Consider the following 25,682-nt stretch of genomic DNA (forward strand, 5'->3'; position numbering starts at 1 on the left):
GGGGAGGAGGGAGGAGGGTGAAGAGGGAGGAGGGGCGGGTCTTTCCGGAGAGTCCTACGTCCTTCACTTCCTGTTTGCTGGACTTTCTGATTCCGGGTCAAGCATGTTCGCCTCCTCTTCTCCCCGGCTGATCCAGCAATCTGGGTGACAGCGGCTCCACAGTCAGACCTGGGCCCGCTTCGTCTCACGATCTGCTGGATCCTGGACCCCCTACACCTGCCCAGGACGCGGAGGCGCGCTTCCTCCACCTACCGGATCGCAGCCCCGGGCCCTTAGCGCCCGCTGCCGCCGCCGTCGCCACCGCCGAGGGGTCTCGCTGGCCCCTCCGCGCTGATGCTGAGAAGGACCGCGGGCCCGGGGTGGCGGCCAAGTGCGGGCCTCTGGCTCATTAGATCTGTCGCGGGCGGTGCCGGTTCTTACGAGCCCCAAGCTTGCTATCTCCGGCCCGGGCTTGGATGGACACCCCTGCCCGATAAATGTGGCTGTTGAGGCAGCGGTGGCGGTGGTCGGTCCCGCTGCTGCTGTGCTCCAAGATCACCTCCGCCCCGGGGCTCTCCTGTCCCACCTTGGGGCCGTGGCCGCCCGCTCCCTACTCCGCGGCCTTGCAGCGTGGCGACAATGGACAAGATCCTGGAGGGCCTAGTGAGTTCTTCGCACCCTCTGCCCCTAAAGCGGGTGATTGTGCGGAAAGTGGTGGAGTCGGCGGAGCATTGGCTAGACGAGGCGCAGTGCGAGGCCATGTTTGACCTGACCACCCGGCTCATCCTGGAGGGCCAGGACCCCTTTCAGAGACAAGTGGGGCACCAAGTGTTGGAGGCCTATGCACGGTACCACCGGCCCGAGTTCGAGGCCTTCTTCAACAAGACGTTCGTGTTGGGTCTCCTTCAGCAGGGCTACCACTCGCTGGACAGGAAGGACGTAGCCATCCTGGACTACATTCACAACGGCCTGAAGCTGATCATGAGCTGCCCGTCGGTGCTGGACCTCTTCAGCCTGCTGCAGGTGGAGGTGCTACGGATGGTGTGTGAGAGGCCGGAGCCGCAGCTTTGTGCCCGACTGAGCGACCTCCTGACCGACTTCGTGCAATGCATCCCCAAGGGGAAATTATCGATCACCTTCTGTCAGCAGCTGGTTCGAACGATAGGCCACTTCCAGTGCGTGTCCACTCAGGAGAAAGAGCTGCGAGAATATGTCTCTCAGGTGACAAAAGTGAGTAACTTGCTGCAGAACATCTGGAAGGCGGAGCCCTCCACACTGCTGCCTTCCCTGCAAGAAGTTTTTGCAAGCATTTCTTCTACAGGTAAGTGTCATTATTTCCTAAGAAAACCTCTCTTTGAAATTCATTATGTCTCCCATACATACACCGTGTTTGCTTCCTTACTTTGATAATATTTCTAATGGGAGCAAATCTTAGTACCCTCATCCAAAATTTTATTCCAATCCACTACCCTATTCAGGTTGTCACTTTGTACCTTGAAAACGGGCCATGTTTTTCTTTTAAAGGTTGAGAACGTTGAGATGTAAGACCTTTGGCACTAAACAAGTTGCTTGATTACTCAGCCTCTGCTCAAGTTATGGAATGCTTTGAGGATGACAGCTACTACATAAACTTCTATTTATTAGTGACTAATGGTAGCGTAATAAGGTTTCTTATGGTACTGTGACCCTATTTTTTTGTAATGAGTTTTCCTCCTGTTTTTTTAAATTTTCCCATTCTTTTATTCATGGACTGTGCAGTTTGTTTTATTACTGGATCATCCTAGTAACTGTGTAGTTTTTAAATATTGACATTTTCTGTCTGCAGTAGTGTTCCTGAGAGAGGATGCAGGTAGAGTGAGGGAATGGAAAGAATATGAGGACTTACTTAGATAGGTGTTTTTACACTGGGGACATAGCCCAAGAACCGCATCCTTAGAAAGCTGGGAGGGGTCAAGTGATAGATACTTGGGGAGAAAATGCTTTGTCACCTAAGAATTTTACCTGTGCCTTTATATTCCTTGCTCTGAACTGGAGCTTCCAGCTCTATGAGTTGTGAAACAGTAGATCCAAAACTATGTTCTCTTCCTCTTTGCTTGGCACAAGCATTCTCCCTGGCCGTTGTTGGAAATCGAACTTGTGAAGAAAGCGTCCTTCTTTATCTTGTGAACTAGAAATAAGAGTAGAGTTTTAACAACCTCCATGCATAATGATGAATTAAATAATTTATGAAAGAAATATCAATATGTATTTGCGGTATCTGAGTTAATTTTTTTTTTTTAATTGCAATTCTTCTTGTATTGCCTATGTTGCTAGAACTGTTAGATTTCCCCGGAACATTTTCAAGTGTAACAATAAAGGTGTTCACCTTGGATTTGCTAAGTTTTTATATGGTTTAAGCCAAGTCCCCCCTAAATTCACTTTAATTTCTTCTTTAAGAGATTTTTAAAATCTTCTTTAGAGCAGCGTAATAACTCCTGTAATTAATACTTGTAAGTTACTTTGAAGGGTCTAAAGTGAGAATTTAAATAACTTTCATTTCTTACTACTGCTTTACAAATGAATATTTTAGCACGGCAATAACTTAATATTAAAGAATGCAAGAAAATAAAGTAACTTATGGACTAAATATGGCAATAATGAACATTGGTTTTTATATTGCAGTAGTTCTGCCTATAGAGTGAGCAATCATTGCTACTCCCTCTTGATCTTTAATTTCTATAATTTAACATTCCTTTTATGTTAGAGTCTACCCATGAGGTGGTACATAACAACTGCTTCCTGATTAACACCTTTGCTGCAATTACTTTTTTTTTTCTTTTTGGTTAAGTGTTCTCTCTAAATGTTTCACTTGAACCTTCTTGCCATATTCCTTTTTCTTTTTAATTAAAAAAATAGATGCGTCATTTGAACCTTCTGTAGCATTGGCAAGCCTTGTGCAGCATATTCCTCTTCAGATGATTACAGTTCTCATCAGGAGCCTTACTACGGATCCAAATGTAAAAGATGCAAGTATGACCCGAGCTCTTTGCAGGTACTTCTTCGTGACGATATAGATGGTAACTGTAGATTTGAAAGGAAGGAGATATTTTGTTGTATGTCGTCGAAAACTTTAAGGGAAGTGTTTAAAAGTGAAATCATGGAATCAAATATGTAAAGATTCTCCATTGGAATGAATTGTTTATCTAACGATATGCTTGACTGGCATCCCAGTAATTCACAAATACATTTTCAGCTTTTTTTAATTCCAAAAACATGCACATATATACACTTGCTGTACAGTCAAGAGTTGGTTGGTTTGTCCATATATTTTACTAATTTCTTTGCTCATTGTTTCTTGTAACCTATTTCTTCCCTCTGGGATCTTCCTTTTTTCCCTAGCTAAGTTCATACTTTTACTTTCTCTTTAAGTTGAGATCTCTTTGTAATTCACTGTTTAGTATTTGTCTGTTTGAAATGTTTTTTTCTCCCTTATTCTTATTTTCTTCCATACTCTTATTATTAAATAATAACTAGTCCTGTGACTCCATGCTATTAGGGTCTTCTTTATATTATCTGTTTTTATTTCCTTTTCCCTTTATTTTAATCACTTTATCAATTCTCATTTATATGTGGTTGATTTCCAAGTCTTTATGTAAAGTCTTCATTCACTTACTTTTAAGAAACACTCTTATCTCCTCCATCTCTCCATAACGAAACTCCTCCTGTGTCCTGTTTAGCAGCAACACTTTTTTGTCAGTAATAGCACGAACATTTCTTTTTTTTTTTTGAGAAGACTATATCATAAATTATGTTGCCCTCTGGGCAAAATAGGAAGATTCAGAGAATTATAGATTTTATGAGTGAAACTGAAATTAGAAATAAGTTGATCCACCTTCACTGCCTAGGGAATAATAGCTAACATTTTGATTGCATGCCATACCCTTGCAACAGAGTCTTCTAGTTGGTCTTTTTGCCAGCAGTGACGTATCTCTCTTCTCTAAGTCATCCTGACCCACTCATTTTTCCCTTCTGATCAAGAAACAATAGTGATTTCCACCACTTACTAAATCAAGTGCAAATTTCACTTCTTGGCATTTAGCACTCCTGGTCTTAACTTTTAGTCTTTTCAAAATAACCACAGTATCCAATTTATGATTTTCTTTTGTTTTTAAAATATATTTGGAAATCAGTTTTTACCTATTTGTTTCTATGGAAAGTTATGATCCAGTTTTTGTATTGCATTTCTAAGTTAGATTCATAATCCTATTTAACCCATAATCTTCCCAGAGTAATTATTCTATATTACAAATACAATTGACGAGGATAGCTGTGTTTATTTTTACCACATCCCCAACTTATACTTCCTCCCACATAAATAGCAGTTACCATGCTTTACTATCATTTTCTGTAATCCAAGAATGTGCAGATGCAAATATCATACCAGGACCAGATAAGTGACATTAAAGCATGAAATAGGCCAGGTGCAATTGAATATAGGAAATGGGGTACACGAGCACCCTATAAAAGAGAAAGGTGATCCTCAACTCCAGCTGTCTTGTTGCCGCAAGGAAATTTGCGTTCAGTGTTGCTGATCTGATTTTTCAAAAGAAGCCTGAAATCCATTTTTTTTTTTAATGTGAAATTTCCAAATTTTTAAAACATTGGAACAAATAAAACTGAAGGCTGGATATCTAGCCCTGAAGCTGCCATCTAAAAATGAAAAGTGGTTTTATTCTCTACAAATTAAGATTAAATCTGTTTTGTAGCCTTTTATAATATTTCCAATTTTAACGTTAAGTACTTCAAGTTGCATGTTTTTTTTGGGGGGGAGTGGTTTTTGGTTTGTTTTTTTTTGGTTTTTTGGGGTTTTTTGGTTGGGTTTTTTTGTTTGGTTTTTTTTAGCTGTAGAAAGAAAAGGTGTATGAGGTTTATGAAATGGGATGCTGGAAATAAGGAAGATAGCGGAAAAGGCTGATTGGGCGATTAGGGATAATGAAGAGACACGGCCAAGTGGCATTCTCTACCCTTTCCACTCTCACTCTACTAGCGCTCCCCTTACACCTGAGCTGTGGGGGTTCTGGCCTTAGGCCCTGTATTCTAGAGAGCCCAGTGTGCTTTTACCCTGTCAGTGCTGTCCCCCGTGGAGAAGAGTCCACAGAACCAAGGGCATGTGTGCACATATATTCCTCTTCTAAACCACATCTTTCTTGTGTGTGTATATTTACACTCAAAAAATATACAATATATACTCACATGTGTTTGAAACAAAAAGTTTTTAGAAGACTTCATGTATTTTTTCTTTTTTAATTCAACACTATCTCAGAGCTTTTCATGTTACATCCTCATAGATAGATTCATATAGATCTATCTCACTTTTTGAAACTCTACATGTTCCACAGTATCAATACCATAGTATGCTTAGCCATTTCATTATTGATAGACGTTTAAATTGTTGGCATTTTTTCATATCGTAAACAGTGCTACAGTGAATATAATTTGTACACAAGGCAAGTGTCTCTACTTTCTACTCCATGTTTGTAATGACCACAGACTTGTGAAAATCAGCCTAACAACAGTTGGAAGATGTGGAACAGCTGTCAGGGACTGTTTTAATGACTTACAACCATCATTGTTGGAAAAAGATGGCCAGTAAAACAAGGAGGGAAATGAAATGTGTGTAGGAAACAAAGGGAGCATACAGATAACTTGTAGTTAACATGCATTTGAACTTTGGGGCCCCTCTTAATGTCTAATGGAACGTTTAAGTATTAAGAGCAAAAACCTTAATAAAGATAGTACTCTAGTGTTAATGTAGATAGTTATAGATGTTGTGAAAATAACCATATCCATTTAGAAGTCAGTCTTTTTAATATATCGGTAGCTCTTTTGGTCATGTGTTTATGTACTTAGTATTTATGTTTGACATTTTGTACAACCAAAGTACTTATTGCCACATGTATTAATATTTGGTGGAAGAGAAGCATTCACAATAAGTATTTCCAGTCTCATATATTAACTCATTTACTCTTCATATCAGCCCTGTAAAATAAGCATGTTTTTCTGTAATCTAAAAATGAGAAAACTGAGACACAAAGAGGTTACATAATTTACATGAATATTTAGGGTTCCCCCATCTAATAAATGGTGAATTGAGATTTTTAAACCAGATCACTCTAACTTTAAAAACCTGTTTTTTTTCATTACTGTTTTCTTATTATATAATTCCGCAAATTGGATTACTGGGTCAAATAATATGAACATTTGGCCCAACTGCTTTCCAGTAGTTGTAACCAGTCTTCATTGTGGTTGATGTCTCACATTAGGGACGGTCTCCGTCAGACCCCATATTACTTTGTCTTTATTCCAATTAAGCTGGGTTGGTATTCAAGAAGAAGAACACTCACTAATGCAAAGTGAGGCCAGTTAGGATATTTACACATTCAGTGTCCTTTTATCTATTTGAAGTTTCTTTTTCTCTTTGTTTAGTAAGATTTTGAAAGGGATGAGGAGCCCTGTTTCGATTCAAAATATAGTCTTTTTTAACAGTGCATGTCATATTTATACTGTAATCACCAGAGAGGAAAAATTTTGGTTTATATCGATATATCTTAGTTCACTTAAAGTTGTTTAATGAATTCTTAATATTACTATGTAGCATAAATTTAAAACTTTATTCAAAATGATCGTTTGTTAGAAATTCTTTTATGGAAATGTGTTGTATAAGAAATTGTCAGCTTACAAGATTGCAACTCCTTGAATACAAGCACCCATTATACTCACTCCTACCTCTTGATCAGTGCTTTTCATAAGCAAGCTCAGTAAATATTGAGTCACAAAGTGAGTGGTTATCTATTGTAACTTGTTACTACTAACGAAATAATGTTGAACATATTTTCAATGCTGATAGCTTCGTTTTCCTTCAATTTTCAGAATGATTGACTGGCTGTCCTGGCCATTGGCTCAGCATGTGGACACATGGGTGATTGCACTCTTGAAAGGACTGGCAGCTGTCCAAAAGTTTACTATTTTGATAGATGTTACTTTACTGAAAATAGAACTGGTAAGTGGGAATATATAAGTCTGCTAGAATGCATGGACTCATATAATGAATCTTTTTTCAGTTGTCCCCTTTAAAGCATCTAATTTTGAATGTGTTCTTGTTTGGTTTTGTTTCGAATAGTAATTTAAGTAGGCTTTGGAATTAAAAATTCTGTTTAAGTATAGGCGACTAAAGTAATTTTTGCTGTTTTCAAAAATCTAATGTGAAAACATATTTTTCCCATTATGTCTTAAATCCAGCTAATCAAGCTTTTGTTAAGATTATTCAGCCAAAACTATCTTTGACACCAGCGCTTTCCAGTGTTGGTAAACCCAGGAGTTATTCCTCAAGCCTCCTCTCATTTGCCTGTCAGCATCAGTTAACACAGTCGATCACTCCTCCTTAAAAGACTTTCACCACTTAGTTTCCAGGACATTGGTCTCCTGGTTTTCATCTAAGTTCACTGGCATCTCAGTCTCCTGTAGTGGATCTTTCTTACTTTAGAGTGCCTTACAGCTTTGTCTCTGGCCTACTTTCTTCTCAATTCACACTAACCACATATGTGTCCCATAGCTTTAAATAACATCTCTAAGTTAATGACGGCCAGGTTTATAGTTCTAGTCCATTACTCTCCCATGGACTCCATATTCAGCTTTTGTGGATGAATAAAAATTATCCACAATTTATTTATTTTTTTATTCTTATTTATACCTACAGCACCTAGTGTTCCTAGGTGGTCTCCCATCCAAGTACTAATCAGGCCTGACCCTGCTTAGCTTCCAAGATCAGACATCGGGCTTATTCAGGGTGGCATGGCCGTAGACCAGATTATCCACAATTTAATCCCTGATTTTCCGCTCTCAGACCTTGTCTTCCCTATCTCAAATGGCCACTCCGTACTTACACTTACTCAGGCCAAATACCTTGAAGCTATCTTTGTCTCTTTGCATTCTTTCTCATCCCATATCCAACAAATCCTATTGATTCTACCTTTAAAATATACCCAGAATGCTACCACTTTTAACCAGCTACGTCACTGCCACCCTGGTCCAAAGTCATCCTCATCCCTTGCTGTAATGATTGCAGGAGCCTCCCTGCTCCTCCCCTGCAGGTGTAACACGAGGTCCTACATGATCCTGGCATCCTGCCGCTTCTCTCATCCAGTCTCCTCCCACTGTCAGTGCTTCAGTTTCTGTGTTTTACTTACACTGCCCTCCTTGCTATATCTCTAGTACACCAGGCCGGAGGCCTCAGGGCCCTGCAGTGCTGGCTTTGCCCTGCTTATTATACTCTTTTTCCAGGTATCTGCCAGGCTTACTCTCATTCCCTTCAGTTTTTTATAGTTAGAAGTCACGTTTTTCTTGAGGCATTTTTTAAATATTCTGTATAAAATAGCAGACCCCTTTGCTACTCAGCATCACCTGTTTTCATAGCACTTATCTCCCTATTACCTTTTATTGTTTTTACCTATCATCTTGACAGTAAGCCCTGGAAGATCAGAGATTTTTCTTTGATCCAGTCTTGTTTCACCAGTTCCTAGAATAGTACGGATCAGTAGTAGGTGCTCAATAAATATTTGGTGAATAAATTGAATAATGGATCAGAGAGCTGTCACCTTAGAAATATAATTTGACCGAGTTTTATTTGATCAGGGGTACTTAAAAGTTGGTTAGGCCATTATATTCCTTCAGTCTCTGTCATATTATTTTCCAACTTTTCTTCTCCCCAAGTTTAAAACATATGTTATGGTAGAACTTTCTAGGGAGGGGGGTGGAATAGTTACATAAATAATTTGGGGCCTTAGGAAAATAACCAGTGATTGGGTTAATGGCTTTCTTGCAAACTTAAGTTGGATGTCTTGTCTTTTTTAAGGTTTTTAATCGACTTTGGTTTCCTCTCGTGAGACCTGGTGCTCTTGCTGTTCTTTCTCACATGCTGCTTAGTTTTCAGCATTCTCCAGAGGCGTTCCATTTGGTGAGTTATGACCCAGTCCTTCTACATTGAAAAACCTTGTCTTAAAATTTTAGCTCAATATCAAGTCGCATTTGTATATAGTGAAAAAAATAGTAGGTCCTAAATCTAACTATTTACATATAACTTTATGATTTCTTAGAAATTTGAGATTGTAGGATTTGTTTCCAAAGAATACATTTTCAGAATGTTTGGGGTCTCAACAAAACCACTCACTTTGTAACCACAACCAGCAATTGAAAGTTCACTGCTGTACGTGAGAGATGTCACTTGTCAGTATCATTGATGGTTGTGTTTTGCACGCGTGAACAGCGTAGAAGGGGAAAAAGGTTGAAAACCACTGACTGCTTTAGAATTCCAAAAACATGAAAACATCAGCCCCAGAATTAGGGCATTTCATTCTCTCTCAACCCATATCCTACAAATTCTATTGACTCCACCTTTAAAATATATCCAGACTCATACCACTTTTAACCACCTACATCACTGGTTTTGATTTGATTTGATTTGATTTCAGTAATTTGATTATCAGTTATTGCAAATGAGAAATGACAAAACATTACTTTGGGAACCTGTTCATTTATGTAGGGCATCACAGGAAAGCAGTGTTTTATCTGGTTATTCGCTTCCTCCAAGGTCTGAGCCTCAGTTTTATAGGATTGAAACTCATTATCAATGCCCCCACGATGTAAAAATCTTAAGACTACTCACCCACCACAAATTCAAAGGAGACTGATGAAGTGCAGCATTCCAGTTGCTGATTCTTAGCTAGAAATATAACTTGCCTCAGAGAACCACATACAGACTGCTCAGCGCCTCATTTCCACTGAAGGAAAATTTGCAGACTTTGTAGTAAGGCAGCCTTACTAACAAGTAATTACATTATACATTATCACTTAGGGTAAGTGATTTCTGCAGTTAAATATCCTAGTTGGTGAGCTTGATCAATCACTGACCTTATATCTAAACTTGAGCTAATAAGCAGGTGTAGTATCAAAGTTTTCGCTGTCTTCAGGCAAAATTATGTGTATGCCATTTGAGAAAATGTTTGTTTTCATAATTTCTGGGAAGGAGATTCTCTGACATAATTTAATCATCCGTTCTAAAGTTTATTACTGTTTACATGGAACACATTCGTTAATCTCTCTAATTAGTTGCCAATGCTATACTCAACCTATTTCTTTGCTCACGATTTTTTAAGACAGAATATATCTCCTTACTAGTATTACTTTTTTTTTTCTGGGAAAAAAAGTAGTCGAGTTAACAAACAGTTAATTTTGAAATATTTGGCCTATTGATATAAGTAAATAGGAAATCATTTATTTAAGGAACAGATCAGAAATTGAAAATGTGGCCTTGGTTAGCCAAGCCTATAAACAAACACCTAATTACTACCTGCATACTTTGCATTCTGACCTGTCAGCTAAAATTAACCTGGGCATATAGAATTAAATGACCTACAGCTCTAACTCAGCAAAGGACTCTGGTTAGGAGTTGTTAAGTATGAGCAATACTCTGGAATCACAAGTATCATTATTATATCATATGTTTAGAGTATTTTAGAGCAAACCAAGATGGTTATAATGTGTATTATTATGTGCCAAGTTGCTTTTCATGTGCTTTTTATAAGTGGAGAAAATTTTAAACAGGAGTAAAAATACCAAAGCTTGTAATAAGAAGTTATATATATCTTCTTGCATAGTAACTTAAGTTTAATGGGTATTACAATAATGTCTACAAACGTTTAGATTTGCTAATTCAAAAAAATCAACTTTCAAGCATTTAAAAGGTAATGGCCTGCCTAGACATATATCTATATGCCTGTGAGGGACTTAGTCTTATTTCTGTGTCAGTTACAGTTTTGACCACATAGGATATAGTAGTAGACAACCATATTACCCAATTGTAAAAACCATATCAACATTAGGAAAGCTTTTAGAAGATTTGGAATTGTAAATTAAATAACCATTTTAAACATTCTTTCCTCTTCGTGTCTTCCACCTCTCTCACTCTTCTTCACCTCTGAGGAAACAAAACACATTTAGATTTTTGACTATTTTATCAAGAGAGTATCTGATAGATATGCAGTAAAATTATAATTCAGATTTGCTTAGAAATGAAGAGGCAATAGCAACAGAGTGAACTCAACAGAAACTGGTCATTTCATGGTCAGATTAATACTTTTGATGGAGGTGAGGTTAAAGAAGGTAGTACAAAAGCTAAAATGTGATTTAAGACCTCAAGCATAAGTGTAAACCAGACAGCAGCGGGGAATAGTGTTAATTTAAGAATATGGTGGTTCTTTGTAGGGCGAAGGAAAGGGAGTTGATAATCCTATAATTGTTACTGCCTTTGACGATAAGACCATATTCTTTCAAGTGAAAGATCTATAATTCACACTAGATGGAGCTCTAGGTTTATCTTTTCAAAGTTTGTTCCTTTCGAACAATCTGGTAGATATAATAACCCTAACACTTTTCAACTTTGAGCATTCTTTAGAATGGCAGCAGTGACTAAGGCTCCTATTTTGTTTCTTAGTTTGTATCTTAGATGAAGGGAGGGGGTCTTATATGGAATTACAATCATATGTGACTTTGAAAACTAGATTTACCTTGATATTCTAGAAATTTTTAACTTCATAATTTTTTCGAAAGTCTGACTAAACATGCAGAAGAATATTTGCTGATTGAGTAACGGTTGATTTCTTTTTGTAGGTCAGAGAATTTGTTACCAATTTGTATAAATTGAGGAATGTTTGTCTTTTTTTCTCTTCAGATTGTGCCTCATGTCCTTAATTTGGTTCACTCCTTCAGAAGTGATGGTCTGCCTTCCAGTACAGCCTTCTTAGTGCAGTTAACAGAATTGATACACTGTATGATGTATCACTATTCTGGATTTCCAGATCTTTATGAACCTATTCTGGAAGCAATAAAGGTATGGTGATAGTTGCACCAGTATTTGTAGAGCTGCAGGTGATAGACGAATGATGTGACATATTCCTATAACCCACTATTCAGTTACCTACTTTAGGATAATATGCTTTTTGTTTGAAAAATGCATTTTAAGTCAGGGTTCATTAATATTTAAGAGTAATCTCTTATTTGCTATAACTAATCTAAATTAATAACCGTACGCCTTCAGTTCTACAATGCCATTAATTATAAGGCGTATCTTTAAATTTATAACAGCTCTTGGGGAAATTTGTTTAAAAGAAAAGTAATGATACATTAAATGACTATAAACGTCAGAGTTACATCCCAGTATCAGAAGTGTTAAAATATGTAAGATGCTTCTTAGAATCAAGGAAAGGCAATTTAATTAAATTTTGACTTTGGTTTCTTCCTTTTAATTCCATTTTTGCTGTGGACTATATATGAATGTCCACATTTCATAGAATTTTTACTTGAATTATTTGTGAACTTACCTGTTTTTCAACTTTGTAAAATTAATACATGTTGGATCTAAAAAGCACTGATTCTGTTTGTCTTGAAGAATGGGTCACAATAAGCACATTTTCCTCTGTAAACTTACTGCATAACAAAGTGTAGCAAAAAATTGGAGAGCTTGCCTCAGCCAGACTTAACCCGAAGTTATTAGAAATAAGCTCAATTAATAGTATTTCTTTTTGAGGTCTGAAATAAAATGTAAGATCTCATTATCTTCTGTATCAAAGGAACACAGAACATTTTGTTTTTACTATGTAGTTAGCTAAATCAAACCGATTTGGGTTGAGCCCAGAACACAACACTGTTAGCAGTTAATGCGTACCATTGATGCGACAATTTGACACATCAGAAGTAAATGCTTCATGTACAGAGGCTTTTTGTCATGGATTTGGTAATAATGTTAATCTCTCTCTATGAGGTCACTGTGCCCGTAGATGAAAGCTAGTGCTGTCGTTAATTGATTGTCATTCTTCACTGCTTTATATGTTGAAAATTCTGATAACTGAAATAAGCTCAGAAGAAACAAGGGTCATGCTTAACCCAGTAGCTATCAACAGCAACAACAACAACAAAAATCAAATTAAAATTCATTCAGAAAATGTTTGTTTTCTAAGGCATTACTACCAGATAGTAGTAGCAGTCCAAAAAAGCCTTAATGATTTTACCAACTTTCTGTATTCTTAGGTGCTCTACTCATACTTGAAATCAATTAAACATTTAAGATTTTATCTCATATGTGAAAAAGCAGCTAAGAAGAATCTGTGTCTTATAATAATTTTCAATATGATTGAATACGAGATTGAGTTTTAAAGTCAGAGATCATTGTACTTAGATGCTTTCATTTTAATCCCCTCATAACTTCAAGCTTTTATTTCTAAAGTTTAATACTGGGTAAATATTAGTAGTGAATGAAAAAGATATTTCTTATTTTCATTACAAAAGTTAAAAACAAATTGTTTGTTTAATCGTGTGCGAATTTATGTCCTCATTCTACTGCCTTTGAATAAGTGCTATTCAAACATAATTGTCTGTATGCTCTCTAATCTTAGTTTTATTTTTAAAACATTTCACTGGCAAATACGAAACAAATAGTTTAGTGTGACTTAAATTCCTGGTTGATGAGTATTTCTTGACTTGGTAAACTCTACCTTTAGGAAATATTTATTTTAGGAGACAATTCTTTTTGCATATAGTGTAATTTGATTTTTCGATGACCGGTCAGGATCTCACAGTGATTTCAAAACTAAGTGGGAGGAAAAAAAGTTTAAATGTCAGTGGAAGAATTTCTTTATGGTGTTAATTTAATAACAAAAGTAGTTTATAATTTTAAAGTATTTTTCCTCTATAATATACAGGATTTTCCTAAGCCCAGTGAAGAGAAGATTAAATTGATTCTCAATCAAAGTGCCTGGACTTCTCAATCCAATTCTTTGGCATCTTGCTTGTCTAGACTTTCTGGAAAATCTGAAACCGGGAAAACTGGTCTTATTAATCTAGGAAATACATGTTATATGAACAGTGTTATACAAGCATTGTTTATGGCCACAGAGTAAGTTTAATTTGAACTTTTTTAAAATTTTAACTGTAGAAATTGATGCAGGCTAATGAAATGTAAGATGGTAGGATTGACTTCACATTATTTTACATTATAATGGCAGAAATATTAATATTTTCATATAATTGCCTTTTTCAGAAATGAAATTGTTTTTAGTGCTTATGAACTATTAAAATGTTATATGAATTCTACTTTATCTTATATATTGCATTTACAATCTTATAAATTACTCTGACTTGATATTTATTTGCGTAACAAGAGAAATTGATTGAGCATATGCCAAAGAGTTTGTGTCCTCAAGTACTAATTTGTTATTATCCTGTATGACTGTATTTTTTTTAACCTATATATCTTTTGAGGGAGTCATGTTGAGTTTTTTTTCTGCTCAGAGATATTTCGCTATTTATCAAATCAGTAACTTCTTGCTGTTAAAGAAGTTTAAGCTCTGCTTCTCACCCCAAGTTGATTACTACTGAACAAATATATAAACAGATATGTTCCTTTACCCTCTTATAGATTTACTTCCAAATTCATTTTCTTTTGCCCTCAAGTAAATAGGAAATCAGAGGTGGTTAGCTATGTAAATGCTATCTGTAAAGGCAAATATGGTGGATTTTTCTGTTCAGTACCAACCAAGTGGAACTTTGGACCAAAGATGTTTACAAATTGAGTTCTGAGTCTTTGTAAATTTTTATGTCTACCTAGAGGAATTATAAATTAAAAGAATTAGCTTTATTTTATTTCTTGACCTCGAAATATACTATCAACGGGAAGGTGTTTTTTGTTTGGTTTAGTGTTTTCTTTTGTTCTTTGTTTGTTTGTATTGGGGATTTTTATTTTTTTTTTTTTTTTTTTTTTTTTTTTTTTTTTTTTTTTTTTTTTTTTTTTTTTTTTAAGAAAATGTGTACTCTTAGAGAGAAGCAGTGCTAGGCATAAATCTGAAAGAATCCATGTGTCACCACCAGAGGTCACGTAGTCTAGCCATCTTTCTTGACAGATGATGGAGAAAGCAGACCTGAAGCAGTTACAGCTGGCAACTGCAACTCAAAGAGCACATCTTAGTATACAGTGACCAATAATACTGTCTCAGAGTAAGCAGACAGCATATATCATTTCTTTGGTAATATGTGAATTTATCATGATTGTAAAAAAAATTAAATATAGAAATATATAAAATAAAAATCAGATATTAATAAAAATCTTCTTTTTAAATCAGACATTCCCTTTCTCAAAGGTAATTCATTAAGTTTTGTGTGCATTATTCCAGACCTTTTTTTTTGTTATAAAATTTTATCTGGTACAAAAACAAATGCATTGTCTTTTTCAAAAATATTTATAGAGAGTCTTACTTAAATATTCTTTTCCAGCCACTTACTTTAATTTTTATCTTTTGAACTTGCTGATCATACTAATATATGTTCGTACCTATGACCCCATACCTTTAGCAGCACTTGATATAATCAGCGGTCAAAATTTTTTTCAGCCTGGAAGAAAATGTCTTTTTGTTTTAATTTGCATATTGCTGACCATTACAGAGTTTTTCCTGTCTATTTGTTCATTTATGTTTCTTTTCTGAATAACTTGTTTGTTCCTTTGTGCACCTTTCTGTTGAGTTTTTTTCTTCCATAGAGATTTATATATACTCTGGATTATAATCTTTTTTTGTTACGTGCTTTCTTACAGTCACTGCAATTTAAGTTTGTACAGCATTGCATTTGCAATTTTTTATTTTATGTAATCAGATCTGCTCTTTTTCATTTATAGTGTCTGAATTTCAGGAAGCCTTCTCCCTTAAATTTCCTCTTTTTTCTTTTAAGTATTTCAGTAGTTTTGTATTTTGCATTTAGCTCAATTACTCCAAGTGGCATATGTAAGGATGTAAAATCTTATCTAACTTTATTTTTTTCCCAAATGGATACCCAATTGTTCCTATGCTATTTTTTGAATTGTTTATTTTTTTCCTATTTTTGTACTAATACCACAATCTTTAAATCACTCTAACTTGATAATATGTTTTAATAACAGTATATGATTTCACACATAATTTGAAAGAATTTAAAAAGTTGCTTATGTTATTAATTAATAGCTTAATCTATTTCTACTTGCTAATCCAGAAAATAGGAATGATATGCAATAGTACATAGTGCCATTGCCAGGCCACATAGGAAGTGTTTATTTAGCATCATTCTCCCTTTCCTCCTTCACTGCTAGGTAAAGGGCCATCGGGTAAGGGAAGTTTTACTTGAAGGATAGTAAGTTCTTCAACTAACTTCCTTTAGCTTTTCAAAAATGCATGTATGTGTGTACACATTTATATAAAAATCATTATATTCTCTTTCAGTTTCAGGAGACAAGTATTATCTTTAAATCTAAATGGATGCAATTCATTAATGAAAAAATTACAGCATCTTTTTGCCTTTTTGGCTCATACACAGGTGAGTGTGAGTGTATGTAGTATGTATATGTTAATATACATAATATACATGTTAATATGATAATAGTCTTTAAACTTCACATTATACCAAACTTGGTAAACCTTTTTAATTTATTAAATAATTTATGTCTCACCCAGCACAACAAATCCACTTAGAAATGCTAAAGAGATACTGCCTAAAATCAGGATATACCCTAAGTTTTTATTTCTTCCTCATACTTTCCATTTCTGTAGGTGAATATTATGCTGACTCACTGTTCTAATTATAGATAAAATCTGATTTTCTATCAAATAAATAAGCTCCTTCAAGAAGAAATATTTGAAAATGTATTTTTAATACTTTATAGTTACTAAATTTTCACAGTAACAAACAAAAATTAACAGTTAATTTCGTGGCACCTTGCTTTTTGCTTTTTTCCTTCTCATTTCTAACATGTATATACCCTTTTATTATTACTAAGATTTTAAACTCTAGAACTTAACAGGTCGATATTTTTTCGTTAAGTTTAGGGCTGAAAATTTTATGATCATCTTTTATGTCCACAAATTAGTCCCAAGAAATGAATTTATGCTAATGGCAAGAAAGTCACATTGAGTAAATATTCATTCAACGGACATTTATTGAGAGACACAGTATGCAGTCTGATAAACAAAAAGGGTTTCTTTGCTCAAGGAACTTATAGTTTGACTTTCGAGCAGTACTATGAATAATGTATATCATTTATAAATAATACAGTATTATTTTCTGGTTTTACTCTGTCTTAATTTCATAGAGGTCTAAAGGAGTATGCAATTAGGGCCATAAGAGAAGATAGATTGAGAATTAGTAGGATCGAATTGATAAAGATGCCTTGTTTCCTATCTACAAGCTGAGAAATATCTCAAGTATAACTTCTTAAAGGGAAAGAATCTAGACAGGATTGACACAAGAGATGATAGCAATGGCCTATGAGTAGTAATAGACTCAGAGACAATTTTATTATTCTCTATCTGCGGGAAATATGTTTACAAATTAAATTTAACGTCTTAGGACCCAGAGAGATGAACTTTCCCTCCAACTCCCAAACATTGTTTCCTAGTTGGACTTATGCATTCACTTTATCACTAGTCTATGTTTTCTGTATTTTATATATATAATGTATATATATAAATGTACCTACATGTATTCATAGAGATAAAAGTACATTATATATATACTATATTGAGTTATTAAATCAGAGCTACTGGGAAAAAAAAAAAAACCTTAGGAGGTTTCCATGCTCTCAAGGAAAGAAGAAAGGAATAAGCAAGAGAACCTAATAAAGTTCTGTCACAGTTGAGACCCTATCTGTGAGCAGGCCAACAAGGATTATTTTAGGAGGTAGATTTCCATGTATGATTGAAAAGGCTTATTTTTCTTATAATAAAGGTAACATTTATTGGGCATTTAAGTTTCTCTAGCTCCTACGCTAAGTGGTTTACGTGTTTTATTTATTAATCCTCAAAACCAGTCTATGAGGTAATAATGTAGTATCCCCATTTTACAGGTGGAAAAACCGGGCTTATGTTACCTGCTTTCAGGGTCATGCAAACAAGTGGCAAGATTAGGATATGAACCAAATTACCCTGGCGCCCATGCCTGACCAGTACACTAAACCTCCTTCAAAATGCTATAAACACCCTTACTTTGATAAAATTTTCCTTAACTGAGGACTCTGTTGTGTATATCAGAAATACTCAAAATGCCGAGAGAATTCTACATGTTCAAGTTATTATCACATCTTTTCAATGCCTTTTCCATTCTTTTTTTTGTCATTGCAAATTCTAGGATTTGAACATAGATTGCTCCAAAGTCAATGAGCAGCCACTTCACTAAAGTGCCTCTGTATTAAAAAAAAAAAAAAAAAAATCAGCAAGGTCCTTAACCAGTGTGCTCACCATTCTGCACATTTATGTCACATGGACCCAGTCAGGGGTATCCTCACCTAATGTGATACAGTACGCATGGCCCGGTAGAGGATTCCCCTTACTTATCTAAAACATGTATTTATTAACATGTCTTTTAAGATTGGTTTCAAAAAATTGTGGACTCAAGCACATGACTCAGAGAGTTAATTCCAAGAGCGTTCTATTAAGAGTTAGAGAGACCTGGGTTCCCATGTAATCCCCTCTGCCACTAATTTACCTCTATGACCTGGGAGTAGTCACATAGTTTCTCTAGATCTTAATTCTCTTCTCCTCTGTAGAATGAGAAATTATGAGTGAAGGTCATCTAACTCTGTTGCTAACTGATTGTATCTGCCCCCATGTCGGACACTTTGTAGTAAAGTTAAGCACAATGCAATTTTAAATAATCTTTATTATTAAACATTGTATATTAAGATTTCAGTTATTTGGTTCATTGTGTGAAAATCATATCCTTGTATTTTCTCTACTGATATCAAAAGAGAGAAGCATATGCACCTCGGATATTCTTCGAGGCTTCCAGACCTCCATGGTTTACCCCCAGGTCACAGCAAGACTGTTCTGAATACCTCAGGTTTCTGCTAGACAGGTAAAAAGTATTTTTCAAGTTACGATTTGAATTGCATTCTTTCATAACAGGCTATTTCTACATAATATTTTTTTAGCTCTGAAAACATATTTCAAGCATTAATCTTTAAAATACCTTGCATTTATTATATTTTTAAAGCGTTCTTTGTTTTTAATTTGATTTCTTTTATTTTCTTACTTTAGACCAGCTATTGTCAATGTGTGGTACAAGGACCCCTGGGGGTTCCCAAAACATTTTCAGGGGTCTTTCTTTTAACAACTTCATATCTGTGTATATGTAGTTAAGGCCAGATTTTCTTCATATGCTTCATCCAAAACAACATACCAGTTAGACTGAATACACAGCAGATAATGAGGATCCAACTGTCTTCTATTAAGCCAACTCCCTTAATATTCTCAACATATGAAATAATGCCATTCTTCTCACTAGATATTTTTGGTTTTAGAAAATATAACTTTTTCATTTTGAATGTTATTTATATTAACAAGTAATGGGTTTATTACTGTTTTTAAATGTTTTATCACTTTTATTATCAGTTTTTAAATACAGTAAATATAGATATAACCACATAAATGAAAGCTCTTGAGTTTTTCTATTATTTTTAATAGTAAAAAGGGGTCCTGCTCCTTTAGACCAGTTTATAATTGGGTGGGTTGGGTGGGTTTTATTGTCTCCTTGGTACTTAGTTAATAAAACCTATGATCTTCTTGTACCTCCCTTTTGTCATATGAATGACTGGTAAAGTTAGTTGAGCTCAACATGTGCAGCCTTCCCTCCTTTCAGCTAAGGGCCAGGCTTTCTATGAGATGCGAGGCAGACAAAGATGTATAAGACAGTTAATGAACATACATAATTACGTAATATGTGCCATAAAATAGCAATGTGAAGAAAGTGTAATGGAATATAGGGTAGTAATAACTCATAACCTCTCTTCTAATTATGTTCTTAAACTGTTCAATATTTCTCTCGATTAAAAAAGGAGAAACTTGGTTTTTTAAATTTAGCATTATATTTGATAAAAATAATTTGTTCATATAAGCCATCAATATTTTTAAATAGAAATGACATTCAAACTTCAATGAAATAGCTAAATAATGATATACCGTCCTACAGGCTCCATGAAGAAGAAAAGATCTTGAAAGTTCAGGTCTCACACAGGCCTTCTGAAAGTCTGGGGTGCATTGAGACTTCTTTACAGGAAGTAGCCAGTAAGACAGCTGTCCTGACAGAGACCCCTTACACAAGTGGTGGTGAGAAGACTCTGATAGAAAGAATGTTTGGAGGAAAACTACGAACTCACATACGTTGTTTGAACTGCGGGAGTACCTCACAGAAAGTGGAAGCCTTTACGGATCTTTCACTTGCCTTTTGTCCTTCCTCGTCTATGGAAAACTTGTCTTTTCAAGATCCAGCATCATCACTCAGTACACAGGATGGAGGTCTAATGCAAGCCAGTGTACCTGGTCCTGCAAAAGAGCCAGGAGTTTCTCGTCCAGCAGCAGCTGCCTTTGTCTGTGACTCAGCTGTGAATGAAAGAATGGTGGTAGGCAGTCCTCCTGATGAGTTTTGCTGTAGTGAAAACACTTCTGTCCCTAATGAATCTAGCAAGATTTTCATTAATAAAGATGTACCTCAGAAACCAGGAGGTGAAGCCACACCTTCAGTAACTGACTTACTAAATTATTTTTTGGCTCCAGAGATTCTTACTGGCGACAACCAGTATTATTGTGAAAACTGTGCCTCTCTGCAGAATGCTGAGAAAACTTTGCAAATCACGGAGGAACCTGAATACCTTATTCTTACTCTCCTGAGATTTTCATATGATCAGAAGTATCATGTAAGAAGAAAAATTCTAGACAATGTGTCACTGCCACTGGTTTTGGAGTTGCCAGTTAAAAGAACTACTTCTTTCTCTTCATTGTCAGAAAGTTGGTCTATAGATGTTGACTTCACTGATATTAGTGAAAACCTAGCTAAAAAATTAAAGCCTTCTGGGACTGAAGAAGTGTGCTGTCCAAAACTGGTGCCCTATCTATTAAGTTCTGTCGTCGTCCACTCTGGTATATCCTCTGAGAGTGGGCATTACTATTCTTACGCGAGAAACGTCACAGGTACAGAGTCCTCGTACCAGATGTACCACCAGTCAGAAACTCTGGCGTTAGCGAGAGATAGTCCCAGTGCAGTTATTGAACAGGATCTGGAAAATAAGGAAATGTCAAAAGAATGGTTTTTATTTAATGACAGCAGAGTGACGTTTACTTCATTTCAGTCAGTCCAGAAAATTACGAGTAGGTTTCCAAAGGACACAGCTTATGTGCTTTTTTATAAAAAACAGAACGGCACTAATGGTTTAAGTGGTAATAATTCAACCAGTGGACTCTGGGTAAACGGAGAGCCCCCTCTACAGAAAGAACTTATGGATGCTATCACAAAAGACAATAAACTGTATTTACAGGTAAGTTGGAAATAGAAGCTTCCTCATTTGTGGAAAATATTTAAACAACTGACAGTTGGTTAAATGCACAACCTAATCTCGAAATCTTTTTCTTCATCTTCAGGGAATTTACAGAGTGGTAACTTTGAAATTTGAGTATGGGTTCATATAAAATGGGTTCAGCCTATATAAGTAAATTGCCTTGCTTTCTAATGTTATGAATTAATTATGGAAAGTTGCAATTAGATGAAGTATAGAAGACCTTAGTTTTTAATTACAAAAGATGTGATTATTATAAAATCATTCAATGCAGACATAGAGGAAGTTTAATAAAATAGAATTATCTTCCCTCTTCCCTTTAGTCCCACCTACCAGAGGAAATAGCTGCTAAATTCGGTGTTTATTCCTTCTAGACCTTTGTATAAACATTTTAAGGACTATTTGTTGACATTCAGGTGAATAAGATAAAAGAAACTAAAAGATAGAAAATGTAAAGAAAGAATATTGTGTTCTTTAAGGATCTGAGCAATAAAACCAAGGACATAATAGGTTAGTAAATGAAAGTCATGGAATAAAGGTTTCACATGAGCTGAATTTACTTATGAATATAGTTGTTAGAAGGAGTTAGTATTTTTATTATTTTAATAAAAATCTTGCTCAAAATATTTTTCTTTGAAATCTGCCAACTTCCTAATAAGGACCAACAGTAAATTATAGATGAAATTGCAGGTATATAAATTAGGTAATCCAAGTGATTTTATAAGTTTAAACAAAGTTTCTAAAAAAATTGTATTCGAAAGCCATAAAATTCCTAAAAGATACAGATAGAATAAGAGAAGAAATGGGCCACTAGAGTACCGGTTTTTAGAGGGAAGTTTTCTCAAAAGTTTTCAAATTTACTATATTATAAAATACTCAAATAATGATACCTGATAACATTTTTAGAGCAGTATGGCAATGTTCTAGAATGACAAAAACAATACATTTTACAGAAAAAAAAAAAAACTCAGAATATTTGTTAGAACTGATTAACTACCAAAGATTCTAACATCTAGTCAGAAGGCTTATGATCCAGGGCAGGGGTCTAGGCTGCAGACCAATACCTGTCCATGGCCTGTTAGGAACTGGGCCACACAGCATCGGTGAGTAGGCTAGCCAGCGAAGCTTCATCTGTATTTGCATCTGCTCCCCAGCGCTGGCATCACCACCTCAGCTCCACCTCATTATCAGGCATTAGATTCTCATAAGAGCACCAGTCCCTGGTGCCAGGAAGGTTGGGGACCGCTGATCCAAGAAATGTAACGTATTCAACCATGTCCTTCCTGCTAGCTATAAAATAAACACTTAGAAAGTAAGCATCACGATTCTTAAAGATTAAAGAGGTGGAGTGAGGTTAAGAGTTAGGTTGTAATCAAAATTTTCTGTAATATAAAATACAGAAAATAAGGCCCAATGCAATCTTGACTTTGGAAATATGCAGGTTGTTTCTATATCAATGATTGAGTGAAATCATTATCAAAGGAGAGACATGGGTTTTGAAAAGATGAGAAATGACTCTTCATTTCTGTGATCAGAATGCCAAAAGTTCTATAATCATAACAACTACTTGTGTTGCAGCCTCGCTCTAAATAATTTTCTTGCCTTTTACCCCATTACGTACCGATGATATAGTATTTGAGTGTGATGAGCCATTCTTTTCGTTATTGTTTTAATGTCACTGTAAAGGAAAGGTGTTACGTACTTTATTCAGTTTTTTGTTTGTGCAGCTCTGCATTTCATCTTAAGTCTCAGATTGGCAAGTTTTTTAAAGCAAAAAAGATATTGCTAAATTAATTAAAATTTAATTTTATTTAAGTTATTTTTTAATTTTCTTTATTGTTTTACTTTACACATAGTTGGTATACAGTCTGATATTAGTTTCATTAGTTTCAGGTGTACAATATGGTGATTCAGCATTTTTATACCTTACAATATGATCGCCCCACTAATTCTAATTAACTATTTCATTTCTAACTTTAAAAAAATCTAGTTAGAAATTATGTAATATTACCTTGACAGATGGAGCAAAGTAACTGGGCCTTTAGTTTAAAAAATTGGAAACAGTACAGTTTTGTTATTAATGTTAACTATTTTGCAAGTCTTTCGGGACGATCACACCTAACGAGCTACGTGTTATGCTCCTACCATAGGCTTTTAGGCCTCGTTGCCATCAGCCCCATTTGAAGTTGTACACCCTTTACCCGAAAAATAGGCACATACCAGAACACTGTACATATTCTTCCAGGAAGTTTGTGCCCGTTTTTAGAATCCAGTTGTATAGCTTGCCAAATGGATTTGCCATTATCTATTCACTTTTCCTCCTTTCATGGTTAAGTACCTAATAGTGTTCTAATCTGAGATCATTAATATTTATTGAGCACCTTATAAATGTGTCTGGCACATAGATGAATATAATTCCTGATAATACTTCTAACAATCTGGTAGAGAAAGTTTTTAACTAATACTGTAAGGAAATAGGCTCCGTTTTCCTTAGCACTGTTTTTGAGATTTGTTTTACTTTTATTTACAGAGAAATATTCTAAAGAAAGGGTAGAAAAAAATTCGGCCTCCTTTCATTATTTATACCTTTTATTATAATTACCCACTTCCAAAATAGCCTCACTTTATAGAGAGTAGATAATCCATTGTTATAAACTTTGAATTCAGATCCTGTATATTAGGAAAGAAAGCCATTCTTGCATGTGTTGATGAGTGTTACAAGAACTGTAATATTTCTGTGGAGAAATTTTAGGACTGGGGCTTCCCGTTTTCCTCTTCTGTAAAGGAAGGTATTGAAACAGAACAGCCTTCAGGACCTGTCATTCTACGGAGTCACACCAAGAGTTTGTTCTCCATCTGTGATTACGTACTTTACTAAGATATGGAAAGGATTAGTATAGTCAGTATTTTTAAAGTTACCGAGATTCAAAGGATGGTTGTTAAAGATTAAGGCAGTTTGAAATATTTATATAGGTGATCTATCCATCTATTGTATTTAGGATTTTAACTTCAAAAAAGTTTATTTTTAATTTTAGGAACAAGAGTTGAATGCTCGCGCCCGCGCCCTACAAGCCGCCTCCGCCTCCTGTTCATTTCGGCCAAATGGGTTTGACGACAATGACCCACCTGGAAGCTGTGGGCCAGCCGGCGGAGGGGGCGGGGGAGGATTCAATACAGTCAGCAGACTCGTGTTTTGATCCCGAAAGAGTCCAATATGCACTGGTCACAAAACATCCAATGCCATGACTGTTAAAATGTCAGACTGTAACAAGTATCATATCTATCTTTTATTTTTCTTTTCATTAGACCCTTATACTTTAAGAAAACACACTCAGTGCTTGTTTTTATTTTCTTGACAATACATTTAGTAACAAAATGCATCATGGGAAAAAAAATCTACCTCTTAAAATTCCATTTGCTTTTATGGTTAGATGTGCTTGACCAAAAATTTTCAGAGGAAAATATGTACCTGGTCCTTAATTAATTAAGCTGCATCACATTTAGTGGAGGCATCTAAATGGTTCTTGCCTCAGTTTTACCGAACAAAAAATAGAATTCATTTAGCGTCCTTTATAAAAGAATTGATGTTAGAGGTGAAGGAAATAGTATTTAAAAAGAAATGAAGAAAACCCTTTATTTCCTGTATAGTTACTCTATTATTAAATTCAAGTCTTTGAAAATACTAGAGATGATACAATCTCTAATGAAGGCAATAACAAATTATCAAGTTAGAGTACTTTTCAGGTTTGTTTAGTGCTGTCTTCAGCATCACTGTAAGCTGCATTTCAAGAACAAATGTTTTAAAAAGGATTATTTATACATTTGTGTTGAATTGATTTTAAGAAGGGTGCATGATCTGTAGGAGCAACATTTTTACCTAAAAATTGCTAACTTTGTAGCACTTCTAATTGTTTAAGGATTTTAAAATTCTATTTCAGGGAGTCTATCTTATGTGTGTTTTGAAGGAGTTGAGTTCTATCTGTGCCTTGCAGTACTGTAATTCAAAAATAGGAATCTTTGGCTGCGGAAAAACTTTTTTAAAATGAAGTGTTAGGAAGTAATTTTTTGTGCTAACATTAAAATTATAACTTTTTGAAGAATATTAGATTTTCCTGAAGTAAAATCTGATGGTTCTAAATCAATAAGTGTGATATTCTTTTTTAACTCTTAGAAGAATTCAGAGGAAATGAACCTAGTCAAATAGAAAATCTTTTTGATTTTGCTACTTAATCCTCAGAATATTAAACATTGATTGCATATTTTTAGAGCTGTA

The 25,682-nt window shown here is 35.3% G+C and overlaps 1 protein-coding gene and 1 pseudogene across 1 annotated transcript; one reads left to right on the forward strand and one right to left on the reverse strand.

Annotated features, from left to right (window-relative positions):
* Nucleotides 1-78: 78 nt before the first annotated feature.
* Nucleotides 79-25,682, forward strand: USP38 (ubiquitin specific peptidase 38). Its single transcript, XM_006906233.3, has 10 exons — nucleotides 79-1,300; nucleotides 2,875-3,010; nucleotides 6,889-7,018; nucleotides 8,870-8,971; nucleotides 11,744-11,902; nucleotides 13,770-13,963; nucleotides 16,311-16,404; nucleotides 18,830-18,936; nucleotides 20,050-21,391; nucleotides 24,445-25,682. Exons 1-10 carry the CDS (start codon nucleotides 619-621, stop codon nucleotides 24,604-24,606), a joined length of 3,108 nt encoding a protein of 1,035 aa, XP_006906295.1. The 5' UTR covers nucleotides 79-618; the 3' UTR covers nucleotides 24,607-25,682.
* On the reverse strand, nucleotides 7,706-7,821 carry LOC112475153 (annotated as a pseudogene).

This window comes from Pteropus alecto, unplaced genomic scaffold, assembly GCF_000325575.1.
Source record: "Pteropus alecto unplaced genomic scaffold, ASM32557v1 scaffold50, whole genome shotgun sequence".
NCBI classification, from domain to species: domain Eukaryota; kingdom Metazoa; phylum Chordata; class Mammalia; order Chiroptera; family Pteropodidae; genus Pteropus; species Pteropus alecto.